This window comes from Lepisma saccharinum, chromosome 8 (genome assembly GCF_977018435.1).
Source record: "Lepisma saccharinum chromosome 8, izLepSacc3.1, whole genome shotgun sequence".
Lineage (NCBI taxonomy): Eukaryota > Metazoa > Arthropoda > Insecta > Zygentoma > Lepismatidae > Lepisma > Lepisma saccharinum.
The window spans coordinates 52,630,186-52,649,473 of record NC_139236.1 but is presented as its reverse complement, the minus strand read 5'-3'; the positions used below and the strand labels follow the sequence as shown (position 1 = coordinate 52,649,473).

The window sequence follows — 19,288 nt, the reverse complement described above, 5'->3', positions numbered from 1 at the left end:
ATTTTCTCAATGACGCTTCCAACTCAGTGTGTGAACTTCCACTTGATTACATGTATTTTTCCCAATCACGCTTCCACCTCAGTGTATGAGCCTGCACTTCAGTACATGTATTTTCCTCAATGAAGCTTTCACCTTATTGGGCGAGCTTGCACTTGATTACATGTATTTTTCTCAATGACGCTTTCACCTCATTGGGCGAGCTTCCACTTGATTACATGTATTTTCCCAATCACGCTTCCACCTCAGTGTACGAGCCTGCACTTGATTACATGTATTTTTTTCAATGACGCTTTCATCTCATTGGGCGAGCTTGCACTTGATTACATGTATTTTTCTCAATGACGCTTCCACCTCAGGGGACAAGCTTGCACTTGATTACATGTCTTTTTCTCAATGACGCTTCCACCTCAGGGGACAAGCTTGCACTTGATTACATGTATTTTTCTCAATGACGCTTCCACAAGGTCATCAATGTCAACACTGGTATGTTATTGACTCTAATGCATTGTCTTTGAACAGCTTACTTGCCTGTAGAAAAAGCAATAAAACCAGCACATACAGAATACTTCTACGTGAAATGTGCTTGCATATGCTACATAAAAGAGTAGCATTTTTCTAACTTATAAACGTAATAGAAATAAAACTATGCGTGTATTTTACTGTATCAAAGCATCATGGGATGGAACACAATAAGAATCAGCCATTCCCCAAATTTCTTCCAAAAGTGCGTTGGCTAGTGTAATTAGTCCCTTCTCCACATGAAGAAGAACATTTAGCCGGAACTTTCAATCCACCAATTCTGCATCATTTCCCGAAATGACGATTTGGTTATTTGTGAAGGAATGTTCTTTCTTCAACTAGAAATAAAATTATTCTGCATATTGTTTTATGATCAATTCCAATCTTAGTTGAAAAAAAAGGTAAAGTGCTCCCCTGTGCATAGCACCACGCCATGAAGGCGTATAGGGGGTGTGGGGGTAACGCCCCACACTTTCTTGATCCGGTCGTAGTTGGGGGTGATGTGATCAGTATCACGCCCCTGACCGCCTTTACCCCCCAGGATTTCTCCCAGGTACCCATGTTATTCGACGCTGGGTGGGCGCCGGGGCCGCTTTCAACCTTAGAAAAGTTCACGGATTTGAACCGGCCGGGGATCGAACCCGGGACCTTTAGCATGGTAGTCAGACGCGTTACCGACTGAGCCACCGCGGCCACAATCTTAGTTGAAAGAACACATAATGACCTGGATTTCTTACATTTACTTATTACAGCTTTTCAAAACTTACAGCAGTGACAATACACTCAAGATTTATTTCAATGATGTACTTGACTATCTTTCACGAAACAAATGATTTATAATTTTCGTATCATGCTATTACATTGAGAGAACAACAACAATTGTGTGTGCAACAAACAAAATGATAATTGTATATGTGAATGTGTCAGACTGGTTATGGGATGATAGAAAACTTTTACCACTGTTCCAGGAAACGTATTTTCCCGACGTGTTGTATTTTTACAAAGTGCGCCAGGAAGCTTCTCAACTCCTCTTCCGTTTCAATGAGGAACCCTCTCACCAGCTGAAATGATTCTAATTTGGACGATTCACTGGCTCCCATAATCCTCTGCAAGAAGTCCGCCCCTTTATCCACTATACCATTCACTCGTAGCTTCTTCAGATTTGGTGCGCACTGCAAGATCTTGATCACGACTTCGGTTGTCACACTACCAACAAGGTTAACCGCGTTGAGGTGTTCCAGCGAAGAAAATTCCTCCGATGTACCCCACACGAAGTTCGGGCTGGCCAGATAAAGGCGAGTCAGAAGTGGGAAGGTGACGATGCCGCAAAGCTTGAAAGGGTCCTCGGAAAAAAATGCATGTATATCTAACTCTAGCAGATTCTGTCTCAAACCGGACGAGAGTTCGCGAAGATCTCTCTTTGTCAGTACGCCTGTAAGGCACGAGACCTTTAGGCACTCGAGATGGTTGAAGGCGTTGAAAATTTCCAACGACCATGTACTGCTTGGCATACTTACTTGAAACGTAAATGCTGCTGGGTCATGCCTACAATCCAAGCGAACGAGATTGGGGAACAGGCGACTTACGATGCTGACTTTGTGTCCGTTTGTCGAATGAAGAATCGCCGACTTTAGAGACAGCGACGGCAGCTGAAAGATGTTTTCCATAGTCATCGCCTTTAGGAGATCGTTATCCTCGCACAGATCGTCGATATTCGTGTCTCCTAAGGACTGCAAATTCGGAATCATTTCCAACAGCGCCATTATCGTCTTGGATGAGACCTTTTCAACTAAGGGAAACTGATCCTCCAAGAAACCTAATTCGAATTTTCGCCAAATATTTAGTGAACTCAGTGTTCCGCACAGTGGGCTTTTCCTCCTCTCGTAATTTGCAGCCTCTTCCCCAGGTGGCACCAGTTTCTCCAAGGGCAAGAACACATTTGGCAGTCCCCACAAGGTACTCTCCCAAGTTGTGGCACCGTTGACAGTACCTGAAGGCAACCTTACTATGTTTTGAGTCAGGAGATGGATGCCTTTGTTGGTGGTGCGAGGAGATGACACGTCAAGATCTTGAAGCGAAGAGCAATTCTCTCCGATAAGTTTCAGCATCTCATCGTCGCAAATATTGGGCAAATGCAAAGTAGATAAAATTTGCGCGGAAGTAAAGATATTTCTAAAATGCTCGTGGTAACTTTCGTTCATATAAAATAAATACATTCTTCTAACTTTCAGTGTACGAAGTCGTTTGCTTTCGGTGGAGATAAGCTGAATCAGCGCCTCGCAATACGTCGGATTAGATGCAAAGCCGAGAGACAGTTCCAGCTTCGTCACTCCTTCCGCAAACAATATCTCTAATATGCTCAATTTAAACTGATCATCCCGTTCATCGGCCATCATGATGTTTACGAGCAGTTGTTCCCGGCAGGTGATTGGAAGTTGGGACAAGTACTCCTTCATGGATTGCTTCGACGCTGCTAAGTTGAAAACTTCACGAAATCTTCGATTGTTGGCCGAGATGACCGCAACCTTTAATTTCGCGTAACATATTCCCTGTAGGCTGCCTTGTGAGGATATAGGTTGCCTGTGCACACAGTTGTTGTGCTGGGAGCATCTTTTCACATCGTTATTGATATTCATGACCTATTATCTGGAAATGAAAATACAATTTTGGCACAATTATATATAGAATCTTAACTAGTGCTTATCCTGATATTTATTGCCGCAAGAACATATGTATCCGTTCATGTCCTGGAAAAAATTAATATACTCGTGACTATCCCTATCAATTTCCTTCAGGCTTATCTTTATATAATCATTCCTTCTTTGTCTCGGCCTTCCTACAGTTTTTCCAATACCGTCTTCAAGGCTTTATTTTGATAAAAATATCAGGGGTGAGTATACAGATAGAATCGTATATGAATCTAAATTATTTAAATGGAAAATTTCGCATTGGCGACCGGGTGCGTTGAATGCAGGACACACGAACTCTCCAGAGAATTTCATTAGAATCTATGCAGTGTCTAAAACGTTTTCAAATAATTTCATACTTGACCATCATACTCGTAACGAAAGTGTTCGGCAATTCCTCGGTTTCCCCTAATTATAACGAAAACAATTAATTTTTTTTTTTTAAACCGTATTTATGATGTATTTAACTGCAATTTATCGGTACAATCGCAATCTTTATTCAAGATAAAATGTTCAGATTTTGAAATACTTTCATACATGTCTCAGTGCGATACTATAGGCTTATATGTACAGCATATATGAGTGTGTGTGTGTCTGGGTTTCATATTCCAAGCGGTTACCAACGCCATGCTTACTTCTCACTCTATGCTACGTCCGGGGAGTCTGTTATGCAGCGCCGAGCATAACGGCAGAGATGAGGAGAAAGCGAGTCGGTGGAACAAAGCAAAACGCGGCAATGCCTTTCCCTCTGATACGTTCATCGCTTGGGACCTCTCGTCGGGTCACCTGCGCAGAGGACTTGTTTTCGTTCGCTTACTCCACAGACTCTTGCGACAGAGTATAGCCACAACAATGAGAGGTGACGACATGAATGCGCATGTGCTCAAGAAAAAAAAAATTGCGACCCGTTTATGTACATGAACAAGCACTGTTAAATTCTAATGGTAGAATGTTGCAGATAGTGTAGTAACTCTGATTCTTTGGTTTAATTCACACCATGGATATTATAGAAATGGTTCATCTCGTGATTGGAGAGGTAGATTATAAAAAATAGAACATAGACATTAGTACAACTAATATTCCAAACTATTGAAGAAACAGAACAGTATAAATGCCTGAGTGACAACACTGCGAGGAGGGAGAAAAGAGAAGAAATTGCGAAAAATTAAGAAAGCACAACCACCCACCACCACTACACTAAGCCAATCAGATATCATTCCATTATAAAATTATGGAATTCCAAAAAATATAGCAGTGTAACTGATGCACAGATGAATGGGTAACACCAATTAAATATATTGGTGAAAAGTTGCATCGAAATCACTGAAAAGTGTTCGAACCCCAGACCCCTCTATTGTGAAAGTTGAAAATTACAATATCTTGAACTAGCAACTACGCAGAGTAGACAAGTATAAAAATTGTCAAATGTTTCGTTGATTAGCTTGAAAACTTAACATTCTAGTTCCGTATTTTATATACTTACATAAGCGATGGAAATTGCAGCCAATGATCAGTATCCACGGATGCGGTGTCTATTTCCCAACAATTCCGTAAGAGCCTATTGTTGGCGTGAGGGAAATTTAACTCTATTGTTAGAGCACTCATTACTAGGGACCAGGACTTTGTGTTATAACATTTTTTTCTTATTTGGCATCGGCTCGAATACTGGGGTGAGCTCTTTACGTATCTGATGAAAATCAGCCGAAATAGAGGAACTAGATAAGGCATGTTTTGACATAATTTATCAATTTCGCGTTTTTACAACACATTTCTTCAATTTTCTCGTAATAATACATATTTCTGCATAATTTCTTAATTGTCTTGCATATAATCGGTTATTTTATAATCTAGCTATTCTTTGAACCTTTAGCGCAACGGATAGTTTATATTATAATCGATAATTATCGATGGCAGGATAAAGGAATTACGGACGAACAAATTGAAAGCAGATGCCATTTTATCTTACCAACTAGTACAGAACAATAATAGCCTCCTTTTTCAGTCCTACCGACAATTGATAACTGTGTGAACATTATTGAAGAAAAATGTTCTCCGTTATTGATGTGCGGGCACGAGTTTGAGTAGCTATTTTCCCACTACATTCTTCAAGAGATTGTGACTTCATTCAATACCCCAACCCCACTCTAGTCGATCTTCCCTGGAGGATACTGACTTTCAGTGTAATAATGAAAAATTCGAAAGTACTGTTGTGCATATTTTTATCTTTTCTGGGAATATTTAAGCATTTTTGACATATTTTAAATTTTTATGACATTTCTTCAATTTTATGACATGATTACATACATATTTTACAGCTTTATTGGGCATTACATGTAAAATAAATAAAAGGTGGGATATATCTTGTATCTTTTACGTAGCAAGCCAAAACGAGGAATATAAGGTAGAAGGCGTAAGGATGCTCCTACACTTATTTCCACATCCTGGTCCCTGGTGTCAACACTTGCGGCTCTAATCTCTGAACATTCTGCTGTCCTAGACTTACAGTATCACTAAAAAGAGGGTGGCAACCGGGCACGATTTGCTTATACAGCAACTACTAATTTTTGCGATCGTTTCCTGTGAGAACCTAATATGCAAATAGGTGCATTCCTTGAGACCGGCTGTGACGTGCACCAGGAAGGAAGAGTCCTGTACCGGAATCCCGAGCCACCTACAAGTCATTCATTTCCCCAATAATAGAATAGTGCTCTCTGAATCAGAAGAAGTGTGCAGCAGGGGTATTCTGCCACAAAAGAAGTGATGTAAGTGAGGTGACAAAAATAAATTTTATAAAGAATATGGAGGACAGAATCAAGAAAATATGCACGAAAGAATGTGAAAAAGAAGGCAAAATACAACCTTGGTGACAATGAAGTTCGACCAGAAAGGAATACGTGATTAAATGCACAGACGCATAGGCGGTGGAATGGGTGACCCGCAGAAGTGACGCATGTGTGTAAGAGGAGGCGTGTGAGCAGGCAAGAATCGTGATCCCAGCATGTTACACCCAAGGTCACGTAAAGAACGAAAACGGGGAACTATACGCGTGACATTGAACTTCGACCAGGCACCAGACCCATACGGTAAATTCCAGATAGTGGCGCATTCGACGGAAGCATGACGTCACGGACACGATAAGGGAGTCCGCCGTATATAAGCGCGTGCTGTGCACCGAGGAACCGCAGTGCATCATCACCATGGCCAGGGGCAAACCTATTGACAACACCGTGAGGAGAAGAGTGGTGGAGTTGCAACGGGATGGACTCAATGAACGGGAAATAGGGCGCCAACTGAACTTACCCAAGTCAACCATCCACTGCATCATCAAACACCACCAAAATACGGGTACTACAGAGCCAGGTAAGGCCCCCGGTCGAAAACGCCTGCTGAGCGTGCGTGACGTACGGATATTTAGGCGCTATATCCAGACCAACAATCATGTCTCTGTGGCCGAATTACGACTGTGGACTCGAGAACGCTTTCACATTGAAGTATCAACCAGAACCATTCGCCGTTACCTACAGCGATGCGGTTACCGAGTGTACAAGGCGAAACGTAAACCCTTCATTTCCATGTTGAACAAAGACAATCGACTACGGTGGGCACGAATGTACCGGGGATGGACATTTCAGCAGTGGAACAGGGTTTTGTGGACGGACAAATCCATTTTCAATGTTGTGTACGGGAAAATACGGAAAACAGTCATTTGTCGGAAGGAGAAACAGAATGAAGCAAAATGTTATGCACGTCGGGTACAGAAACCTGCGTCAGTGATGGTATGGGGATGCATGACGGCATCTGGGGTTGGCCCACTACACGTCTGTGAGGGCATTGTGAATGCACACGCCTATACACGCACACTGGAGCGGCATCTTCCCACAGTGCGAAGGCATCTGTTCCACAGGCGGCGTCTCATCTTTCAACACGACAATGCCAGGCCTCATACAGCGCGGCTGACAAGAGAATGGTTGACTCGCCATCAAGTGCGAACTCTGTCATGGCCACCATCGAGTCCCGACCCCTCGCCCATTGAGAATGTGTGGCGTGTTGTTAAGCGACGTGTGCAACAGAGGGGACCCACGACAGTGGCTGCTCTTATCGCCTGCCTGCAGGAGGAATGCCACCGCATCGATGTGGAATACCTTGAACGACTCGTCCGCAGCATGCCACCATACATTGCTGCGTTGCAGCGGAAATTTATGCTTTCCTTTGTTTCATGTAGCCTGAAGAATAAAATATGTTCAGCATATGCATGTGTTCTCCTTCTTTCACAACGCACTCCTATATTTGTGACTGGTCGAACTTCATTGTCACTAAGGTTGTAAATAGCCTATAGAAACTGCTGGAAAAGAATGGCTATGAGACGGAGGATAGACCAGACATAAACAGAAGAAGAAAGAAAAGTGGCATGGGAGAATTGGAAGAGAAAGAAAAAGAAAAGACGAAGAGAAAGAGAGGAGGTTTGGAATAAGGAGTATGAGGAAGACCACAGAAAAGATATGCAAAGTGCTTAGGAAAGCGGGCATTAAAACTTACAGAAAGGGAGGGAGAAGCATCTTAAGAATAGCGAAGAATGCAAACAAGAAAAAGGAAAACAGAGAAGAGGAAGAGAAAGGGATTATCTACGAAGTTAAATGTAAAGAATGTCAGAGTGTGTACGTAGGAGAAACGAAAAAGAGGCTGAAAGACAGGTTGAAACAACATAGGGATGATGTACGACTTAAGAGAAAGAGAGAGAGAGAGAGAGAGAGATGCGATATTTAAACACACGAGAGAAACAGGACATGACATAGAGTGGGATGAGGCTAAGCAGATAGGAAGGGAGAAGAGAATACTAGTGAGAAAATGGAAGAAGGCCAAGGAAATAGAGAAGAAAGGTGAAGAAGACACAATGAACTGGAATGAGGGACTGAAAATAAACAAAGAATGGAAGAAGGTGTTAAAAAGAGTGGAAAGGACAAGAGAGAAAGAGGAGAGAAGAAGGGAGAAGAATGAAGGAAAAAGAGCGTGAGATAAAGAGTACAGCCACATTCTAGAGGGAAGTAAATATGTTTAGCCTTTCAGGTGAAAGTACAGTTTACAAGGGAAAGCCACCTGCTAGAATGTTCCAGAACAACTTTCTAATAGTCTGGAGGGGAGTAATTTTTGTGTATATATATCGTCCTGTTGTGTACGTTGTTACATTTGTACTTGGTGCAGAGTCTGAAGAAGACTTTGCTAGAAGGTTGAAACGTTACATTTAATTTATGTTTTATAATAAAATAAATTTCTGCCTTCGTCAGCATATTGAGTTTTTCATGTCCTACTCAACTCTCTAGAATCGATTCAGTCTTTCACCTTTTCCTAGCTATGGTTCATTACATCTCCGAATCTCTTGCCTTTTCTAAACCTACATACAGCATATCAGGGTCGTTTCCAGATACAAAATTGTGAATGGCAAAATTCGCTGCAATACGCTCCTTGAGGAATTCCACTTTCGAGTACCTATGCACACAAAACGCAACACAACCTTATTTTATACAAAAAAACAAAAAACAAACCAACAACCCTAGACTAGAAATTCAAAACAGATCTCTCCTTTACAGACTTCCCACACAATATAATGACCTCCCATCAAGTTTCGATAGCCTATATTTTCCTCCGAGTTTGCCTTTCGGTCTTCTATTACAAGAAATATTTGTAACCAATATCAAATAGTGCCATCTATTACTTATTTTTTGTTAATTTTGCTATTCATTTTTGTTTTATTTTTAAATTATTATTATTATTCTTGCTTTTTCATTGTTGACAATTTCAGTGTAAAATGGCCACCTGTGCTGTATCTGGAATTTTATCAATAACTTAAATAAATAGAATATAATGGAAATTAATATAATATGTGAAAAAACTAGGAAATAATACATAAACCTGGTCAACAGTCGGGGGAAGAAGGGGATACAGTACAAAATATTTAAAAAGCGGCATTTGTTGGGGTCTTTTATTTGGAAGGCGTGTGCTGGTTTAAAACATCAGGTTTCATTTCTACGGCACCGTCAATACTGGAAGGAGAGGTAAGGTGAAGAGAAGAGGATGAGTTTATGTTGTTTCTGGTCTAAGAGAATAGTACTGTATTAACGGCTGACTGGCAACACTGCGAGGAAGGAGAAAGAGGAAGAGAATCTACCACCAAGTTCAATATGAGAACAGTCTCCAGCAAGGATGCCTGCTTACATTATGCATTATTCGCAATTCGCATCGTATAACATCCTTCAACATTTAACGTTGTATCTATATTTCACGCAAAATTACAACTACTTTTGTTCTTAGCTTGTTAGGATTTTCCTGCTTCATTCATTTATTACTCACTGCAACTTTCGTTACTTCTATAGATATGGCAATTGTGGTTGATGCAGGAATTTCAATGTCTGCATTTCCAGTAGATGGTAATACATAACCCAATTACTTGTATTTCTACAGCTTTCTAAAATTTCCAGCAGTGACAATACCTTCCACTAACTTAAGAAAATATCTTAAATTTGTGAGATCAACTGTATTTCACGAAATATGTCTCTCCAATAGTTTATAATTTTCTACACATGCTATTGTATTGAGACAAGACCATCAATTCTTGAGGATATTGCGTGTGCATATAAAACAAAGAAACATAATTTTATCTTCATACGAACATTGGATTAGCTATGTGAAGGTGACAGAGTGGTTATGGAACGATACGAAGCTTCTACCAATGTTCCAGGTAACGTATTTTCCAGACATGTATTTTTTCAGTGTGTGTTAGGAAAGTTCTCAACTCTTCATCCGTATCAATGAATACATGTTTGAGTTTTAGGCCAACTTTATGCACAGAAAGATAAATCGGGACTGGACCTACAGTTTAAAGTGGGATCCGAACCACTATGTGCCTCCAACGAGTTTTTTAGTTTCAGTTTCTTTGTCAGTCCGCCTGTAAGGCACAAGACCTTCAGATACTCGAGGCGGTTGAAGGTGTTGAATGTGGTCAAGTAATCCTTCATTGGATTGCTTTGACGCTGCTAAGTTAAAAATTTCACGAAGTCTTCGTTTGTTGGCCGAGAAGACTGCAACCTTTAATTTTGCATAACAAATTTCCTGTAGGCTGCTTGGTTGATTGATTTGTTTTATTTTACTTCGCTTTTGTGCCACTTTTGGCTAATTTGCGAAGATGGGAATTAGTGATGATATGATGAAATTGATGAATGGACACTCACAAACATCCATGTCCAGGCCAGGATTCGCCTTGGCGTTGTAGAGCGATGTGCTAACAACTCCGCCACGGGGGCCGGCGTAGGCTGCTTGGTGAAGATATTCTTATATCATGCATTCTTCGCAATTCCCATCGCATAACATCTTTCAACATTAAACGTGGTACCCATAAGTAACTCAAAGTTACCATGTTACTTCTATAATTATGGCGACTGTGATTAATTGGAATTTCAATATCTGCATTTCCAGAAGAAGGCAATGAATGCATGATATAATTACGTTCTACTTGTTTTATGAATCTTCAGACTGCGTGCCCAAGAAAGGTGGAGGGGAAACAGAATCAACCCTAGAAAGATAAGGCTTCGTCAAATTGGCGACGCGTAAACACAAAAAGATATCCCACACCCTATCTTACCACATGATGCACTTGGCACCCTCAGCACCTTCAATTGGCCTAACTGTGGAGGGTGTGATACTGTCTGGGTTGAATTGCTGTCCGGTTGACAAATTATTTTATCTGCGTAGTCGTTCTGACGAAGCATTAGCTTTAACGTAACCAAATTTGCCACATCTATATTTTATTTCAACAAGGAAAAAACGATTGTGTTTTGCAAAACCAAACTGAAAAAATGTGGTTTTGCTGCTTTAGACAATTCACGGCACAGCATCCATCTATCAAAGTTCCGAATAACCTGTGATAACCATGAAAGGAAAGAAGGATGACAAAAATGTTTTTCTGCCATTGTTCCAAAGCCATATATGGAGAATACCAAAGAAATTGCTGTTTTAAATGTAACTATGAACGTTAAATCATGATAAACTTATTTTTTTGTTACTAATACTATCAGATAAAAATTATGTTATTAGCCAATTTTTTATTGCCAATAAAACTCCTCCTATAAAGCAGTGGTTCTCAAACTGTGGTACGCGTACCCCAGAGAATACCCACACCACAACATTTCTGCTGTAGGCGTGTAGAGCAGATTTTATTGTTTCAGACTTCATAGCATTAACACTCAACAGAAAAATCAGGCTCATTATGCCACTGACACTCTTATATAAGTTTCATATACTTTTGAAATAAAATACTCGTTAGAAATCTATGATAGACTAAATTTTGAGCCGTCTCTCAGCTTGAAAATTTTAAGTGCATAACCAGATATCAAGAAACTGTGTCAGACATATCCTTCTCACTAGAAACTCCGAGGATTTACAATTTAAAAAAACACCAAAATTGTGCTTCACAGTTTGCTTACAAATTTATTTTTGTAACTAATCATTCAGATTGTAAACGTAGGAACACCCAATAAAACAATAAACGTAAGAATTTAATTTTTATTTGTTTACCATCTGTCCATATACAGCCTGGATGCAATTTTGCTCTTATTGCAGATACACGCTTCCAACATATAAAAACGCCACACCAATCAGGCAGTAAAAAAAAAAATCCCCAAAACCCACTATTTGGAGAAAACCTAGATGTTAAGTTACGACTAAAGGGTACAATGTGAAAAAAGGTAGTTAACTTTAGCTCTCTAGAGTTCAAGAAGCAGGGCAGTTTGAGAGAGATAGAGATAAGTAGAAGGAGGAAATGAAAATAAACTCGAAACAGAGAGAGGGAGAGGAAGGAGCTTAAGGTCGCAGGGGATAATGAGAGAAAAGGAAGAGAAACAAAGAAGCAAGACAAAGAAAAGGAGAGAGAAACGGAAATTAAGAATCAGGAAGAATGAAATGGGGAAGAAAAGAGAAGGATGACTGAGAGAAGAGGTAATAAAGAGTACGACAGAGTGAGAGAGTGGCAAGATAAATGAATAAGCAAGTAAGAAAGTGGGAGAGGAGGGAACTTGAAGAAGCAGGGTAGACTGAGACAGTATACCACTCATTTGACTTGTAGGAAAAGTTCAAGCTTACTCTAAAGCAATTTTAGAGGTAGTTTTTAAAGAAATGTTTTGATCAATTTAAATTCATTTTGTACATAATTTGATAGATCACTCGATTTATTATACAGAGTGTCCGAAAAGTCACGCAACCCGGTGTTTACGACCGTATAACGGAATAGCGAAACGGAATGAGAAGAAACGCTTTCTGCCAAGAGAATGCCCTGTATATTGGGAAAATTTAGAGAGACAAACATATGTAAGAACATGCATGTCTTAATAACAAATAAGCAAAGTGTTGCCAAAGGCGGAAAAAAAATATTTGCAAATCGTGTGTATTGATGCACAGAACTCACTGAGGTAAATTATTGCAACTTTTCACAATACCAACGAACAATTTGGATGGCCATCTATTGAATTTGACAGAAAAAGAACTTTGACGAAGTTTCAAAAACATTGCAGAAGGGAATAAATGGGCTGTTCCAAAAATCGATGTTTTCACAATATTACGAGGGACACTGGCAACACTGTTGGTGTCACGTGTCACTAACAGACGTGTTTCACCTGAGTCTATCACACTAAGGCACTTTTAACGACAAAGGAGAAAGTTGGTTATTCCCGAACATATGCAATAAATTACATACACCTTGCAACCCTGAAATGTGTATATCCCTAAATGCTTCTCTTACAAGAATATGACGATGTTCGGATATATTCTTCAACAATAAACACTCTTTCCTGTGTAGAATATGGCATTTTAAAAACACACATACGACGTCAGCATAAGTAGACACAATCTGGAATGCCGTTCGCGGCAAACAGCAACCACCCAAGGCACAGAAAACATAACAATTGATACATGTTCTTATGTACCCACATTTCAGGGTTGTAAGGTGTATGTAATTTATTGCATATGTTCGAGAATAACCAACTTTCTCCTTTGTCGTTAAAAGTGCCTTAGTGTGATAGACTCAGGTGAAACACGTCTGTTAGTGACACGTGACACCAACAGTGTTGCCAGTGTCCCTCGTAATATTGTGAAAACATCGATTTTTGGAACAGCCCATTTATTCCCTTCTGCAATGTTTTTGAAACTTCGTCAAAGTTCTTTTTCTGTCAAATTCAATAGATGGCCATCCAAATTGTTCGTTGGTATTGTGAAAAGTTGCAATAATTTACCTCAGTGAGTTCTGTGCATCAATACACACGATTTGCAAATATTTTTTTTCCGCCTTTGGCAACACTTTGCTTATTTGTTATTAAAACATGCATGTTCTTACATATGTTTGTCTCTCTAAATTTTCCCAATATACAGGGCATTCTCTTGGCAGAAAGCGTTTCTTCTCATTCCGTTTCGCTATTCCGTTATACGGTCGTAAACACCGGGTTGCGTGACTTTTCGGACACTCTGTAGTACTATCAAACAAATTTGAAACATTTTCTGTGCAAGTAACGCTGATGGGTATTCTTGTATGATTGATTGAATTGGTGTTTTAAGTTCAATTTATGCACAGTAAGGCTGATCGGGACTGGACCTACAGTTTAAAGTGGGATCAGAACCACTATATGCCTCCACCGGGTATCGCACCCGGGACCCCTTGATTACAAGGCGACGACGTGATGGGTAATCTTAAATAAGTGTCTCGCCGAATCCAGAACTCAGGTCAAAAAACGTGTCACGTCACACTTTTTGTCTATAGGGTAGGCTATCCCAAAAATAATATTGACGGATATATGTGATATTTATTGTGGCATTTGATGTCTCAGGGTTGCTACTCTAGGGCCATGATAAAATTCAAGTATAATTCCCGGTTTTCAAGGCGAACTTTCTAAGAATTCAACGATACAAGCAGATGTTTCTTTCTATTTCAACCTTGGGTATTTTCGCCTCCCACCACCCGCCCAGATACACAAACAAATATATTAACATACAAAGTGTCTGTGTAATTCCAATGTATCCCAAAATTTTAATTAAATTAATAGGTACATATGTATTTAAATATTTACATTTACATTTGCTATTTCGCATACTTAGACTCGAAATACATCTATTGAGGTCTTGCTATTAACGGTGAAGGAAGTGCGCGGATTCTGTCGTGATAAATAAGTTACTCATCACTGCCTACAAGCGAGCAGGACCCAACACATTATATTTTTGGCTTGTGCGAATCAGTATGTACGCGCGCGATTCGTAATTAAAGATTTTGGACATTTTAATTATAAAGTATTTGAATTATTTTTTATTTACTGTCACGTGTCGCAATTCGGTGGTTTCCTTCCTGGAGGAAGGGTGGATCTTCTTAACCCCGAACCCTGGGTGAGAACTGGTGCTCCCAACTGACCAGCCGGAGCAAGGAGTGGTGGCACGTTGCATTATTTTGGCCCCGCAACATGGGGCATTGCATTTTGTGGTGCTGCAACGTGGGGGCATTGCAAAATGTATTTTTCTCAATGTCGCTTCCACCTCAGTGGGCAAGCTTGCACTTCACTAAATTTATTTTTGTCAATGGCGCTTCTACCTTAGTGGGCGAGCTTGCACTTGATTAAATGTAATTTTTCTCCATGTCGCTTCCACCTTAGTGTGCGAGCTAGCACTTGAATAAATGTATTTTTCTCAATGTTTCTTCCACCTCAGTGGACGAGCTTGCACTTGATTAAATGTATTTTTCTGAATGAAGATTCCGTCGTGTCTTCCGCTTCGTTCCCAGTGGGCGAGCTTGCACTTGACTAAATGTATTTTTCTCAATGAAGATTCCGTCGTGTCTTCCGCTTCGTTCTCAGTGGGCGAGCTTTCACTTGATTAAATGTATTCTTCTCAATGGCGCTTCCACCTTAGTGGGTGAGCTTGCACTTGATTACATGTATTTTTCACCATGACGCTTCCGTTTACGTGGGCGCTCAGATATAGAGGTCCGTAAACATATCCTTACTGACATTAGTACAAGAGCAGGAAATGAGAAGAGTGCCCACATGACAAAAAATCATAGTTCAACAGAGAAATGGAGTTTCCAAACAAGATTATTCCCACGAAAAGGTCGTCTCGAAAAAAATTCCCTCATTTTGACGTGCTGTTTTCGGTTCACGGAGTCCGACCAGGTGAATTCAATTAAAAACGGTCGCCGCAAAGATTGCTCATCCGTGTGCTGTTTGCACACGGAAGGAACCGAACACACGATCCTTTGTTCCGTTCCAGCCTTCCCCCGGAACCAGTTACGCGATTTGCTGGAGGAGAGGAGCAAGCAGTACCCGATGTCGCAATGGACTCCCGCCGCGTGGATATCTAGTTAATTTCCCAGATGAAATTTCCTCGATCTGACGTTGCACGTGCCTTGCAAAATACGCGAAAGTTACATCGGCTTGATTCCGGCACCAGAGGGACAGATGAATTATACAGAATCAGACTTCCGGGAAATTCGACGAATCTGTTTCACGTGAAAGGAATCCTCAAAATATGTACTATAACTTAGGGTACAAAACTCCGATTTGGACAAACGGATCTACTAGGGACGTTCAATATGTAAGTTTCCCTGTGTGTGGCCGCGGTGGCTCAGTCGGTAACGCGTCTGACTACCATGCTAAAGGTCCCGGGTTCGATCCCCGGCCGGTTCAAATCCGGGAATTTTTCTAACGATGGAAGCGGCCCCGGCGCCCACCCAGCGTCGAATAACATGGGTACCTGGGGGAAACCCTGGGGGTAAAGGCGGTCAGAGGCGTGATGCTGATCACATCGCCCCCACTCACGACCGGATCAAGAAAGTGTAGGGCGTTACCCCCACACCCCCTATACGCCTTCATGGCGTGGTGTTTTGCACAGGGGAACACTTTACCTTTTTTTTATAAAATATTGTATAAAGCAGTGCCATTAAAAAGAAGCACATGGTTGACAAGCGCCATCCTTCGTCTACAAGGAACAACAATCGATTCGTTATCAGACGTGAAGGCGCATGCGCTCAAGGGCGAAAAGTAAATGCTTGTTCGGAAAACACGGGCTCGCTCGCGTCATAAGGAGTTAAGAAGCATGGATGCTAAGGGTGTTCTGCTGATGGACTTTTTGGAGCGAGGAAGAACAATTAATGCTGACCGTTATTGCCAAACATTGGATAAACTGAAAAACGCAATTCGACATAAGCGACCAGGTCTCCTGTCAGCTGGTGTCATTCTTCTTGACGATAACGCTCGCCCCCACTCAGCAGTGCAAAAGAATTGGGGTGGAAACAGCTGCTCCACCCTCGATATAGCCCCGATTTAGCGCAGAGTGATTTCCATCTTTTTCCGGTGTTAAAGTCTGAATTGCAAGGTTACCGTTTCGAAACAGATGAAGAAGTGAAGCGGAATGTGACAGTAGTGCTCAATAGCCAGAGCCCTGATTTTCTTGCAAAAGGTATGGACAAATCGGTGCAAAGGTGGGACAAATGCCTGAATCTCTATGGGGATTATGTGGAGAAGTGAGGAAGGATCCTCCCACACATGTATGTATAGTTTTCTAATGTATCTGAAAAATAATTTTTTTTACAGCATATGGAAAGTTGTATATTGAACGATCCACGTACGTAAGGGTTATGCAACCATCTTCCATTCTTTCCATCTCGGTTATTTTTCTTCGCTTTTCTACTTCTTGGGTTAATTGATTGATCTTTATATTATGGGCACATCAGCACATAGGCTATTTTTGCTCGTCCAGGGCCTTGATATGAAAATAAAATATGCAAAAGAAACCAGGTCAATTCAAATCGCAGTGCGACAAACGTCTTTCACATCTAGCTCAGCTAGAGAACTTTCATCAAATACTTCTATTTACAATAGTTCAGAGAACACAATGGTATATAGTTGTGGTCTATATATTAATATATTTACTTCCAAAGCCGAAAAGAGGCAAATTTCTGTAATACGTCTTGAATTCTAGACTAAACAGAAATTCTGATCGTAAAAATAAAAGGAATGAAATTTGAATACTACGAGTATTTCTTAAACTTTAAATGACCTTCCTGATAGTGTATTGAAAACTTCGTCGCCTTGTAATCAAGGGGTCCCGGGTTCGGTACCAGGTAGAGACACATAGTAGTTCGGATTGCACTTTAAACTGTAGGTCCAGTCCCTATTAGCCTATCCTTGCATAAAACGGACTTAAAACAAAAACTCAACTCAACTCAAGCTTTAAAACGACACACACACACACTTGAATCTAGAAAAGCCAAATAGGTAAGCTGAGTTGTGGTTTTAAGTCCACTATCGATACAGATAGTCTAAATGGGACTGGACCTACAGTTTAAAGTGGAATCCGAACCATCGGGTGCCGAACTAGGGAATCCTTGATTACAAGGCGACGACGTTACCACTACGCCATCGGGGAAACCCTCCAACTAGGCAAGTGTTGCAACGATACGCTCAGTAAACCATAAACAGAGCTGGTGTGCACAAAATGTTGCGTAGCTAGGATAAACCCGTCCGCTCCTTAAGAAAATAATCCGATCCCCACTGCTTGGATGTTGTCCTAGGTTGAGGCGAGGGGCGCGTGGGCGTCGAATGACGATCGGCCTCGCAAGTCGCTTCCTGCAAACCAACTCGATGGTTAACTGCGCCTGCGATGTTTAAACTGTCGCTTCCTCTCTGGTACGAGGTTAGACTGTAGACACTGTCCGCCAGCCCCCACCATCCTCATTGGAAACTGATGAAGCCGGAACGAGATGGAACAGCTGAAGGTCAGTGAAAGCGCATTTACTGGAGGATATGTGTGTGCGGGGTGTTGCCGTGCAACAGCTGCATAAAGGGCAAATCCCTGGTATGCTCCGTATTATCTTCGGGAAGGCTCTGATTTTGTTGGCATATGGTTGTGTCTCTAAACTATTCTTTATTTCGTCTTTTTCTTTCTTTCTTTCTTTCTCTTTCATTATTTTTTATCTTCTGTTCCTTTTTGCTTTTCTCTTTCCTTCGCCCTCTCTCTTCTCAATTATGATTTTTCGCCCTGACTTCCAATACATTTTTATGTCTCTCTTTCACTTTCTTTGCCTGTGTTATATTTGCCCTCGTTTTGCTATTTCTATCCTATTTTCCTTTTTCTCTTTTCTCTATGCCGGCCTCCGTGGCGGACTGGTTAGTATAGCGGTACGGGGTTCAAATTCCGACCTAGACACGAGTGTCCTTTGTGAGTGTCCCTTCATCAATTTCATCCTATAGTGGAGCCCAAGTTAAGAGTTCAGTATGGGCCCTTATGGGCTTTTACTTTTGAGATCACCACCCCTAAACAAGTGTGTTTCTGTCAGAAACAAAAGTCGTTATCATTCGAAGAGAAAATAATAAATAAGCAAAAACCAGAGGAAATGTAAGGCTTTGATGGTTTACACCTTCTTTTGCAATTCGGACCATCAAAAAAAGACGTTTTCCTTTCTTGTGTTTACCGCGATTTGGGGTGTTAAAACTAACAGCCGTCCGACGGTTGCCACTTGCTGCAAACACGTGTTGGGAAGAGGGAAGGGGGCGGGGAATGGCCAGGCAAAAGTTCGTGAATAGGCGGCTCCTGTCGGGGGTCAAGTGGTTTGTTGTTTGCGTACGCGCTTTCTCATTTTGGATATTTCTTGAAGGAATTTATTATTATAATTATTCTACAACAGCAAAATGGCAAGGCGTGGTATTATCAAGCATAAAAGTGTCCAGAGTCTTACAAGTAAAGGGAGACAAATTGTAATAAATATAAATATACTTCAAGCAGAAAAATCCCGGTAAAAGTGTTAGTTGGATGCAAGCGAAAATTCTGAAACGACTGGAATTTCGTTCAAAACTGTTTACAAAATTAATAGCGAAGCGATTAAAGGTCCTCTTGCAACACCAAACGGGCAGAAAAAACGTCAAGAGGTACGCAAAATTCAACGACTTCGAATATAATACGAGGCGATGTGCGGCGAAACTTCCGAGGCACATTGTATATAATACATTGCCGGATTTTTCGGGAGGAGGTTCACTTGCCACTCCCAAAATGATGACTAAGTATTA

General features: G+C 41.0%; 2 protein-coding genes across 2 annotated transcripts in view; both read right to left on the bottom strand.

The window, feature by feature from the left end:
• The window catches only part of LOC145991001 (14 kDa phosphohistidine phosphatase-like), a 665,202-nt gene that overhangs the window by 162,378 nt on the left and 483,536 nt on the right, over window positions 1-19,288 (bottom strand). The window lies entirely within an intron of this gene.
• LOC145991464 (uncharacterized) lies at window positions 1,345-4,727 on the bottom strand. The gene is made up of 2 exons (XM_083127468.1): window positions 4,690-4,727; window positions 1,345-3,165 (listed from the first exon to the last, which is right to left on the bottom strand). The coding sequence occupies exon 2, from the start codon at window positions 3,153-3,155 to the stop codon at window positions 1,473-1,475; it is 1,683 nt and encodes a 560-aa protein (XP_082983594.1). The 5' UTR covers window positions 3,156-3,165; window positions 4,690-4,727; the 3' UTR covers window positions 1,345-1,472.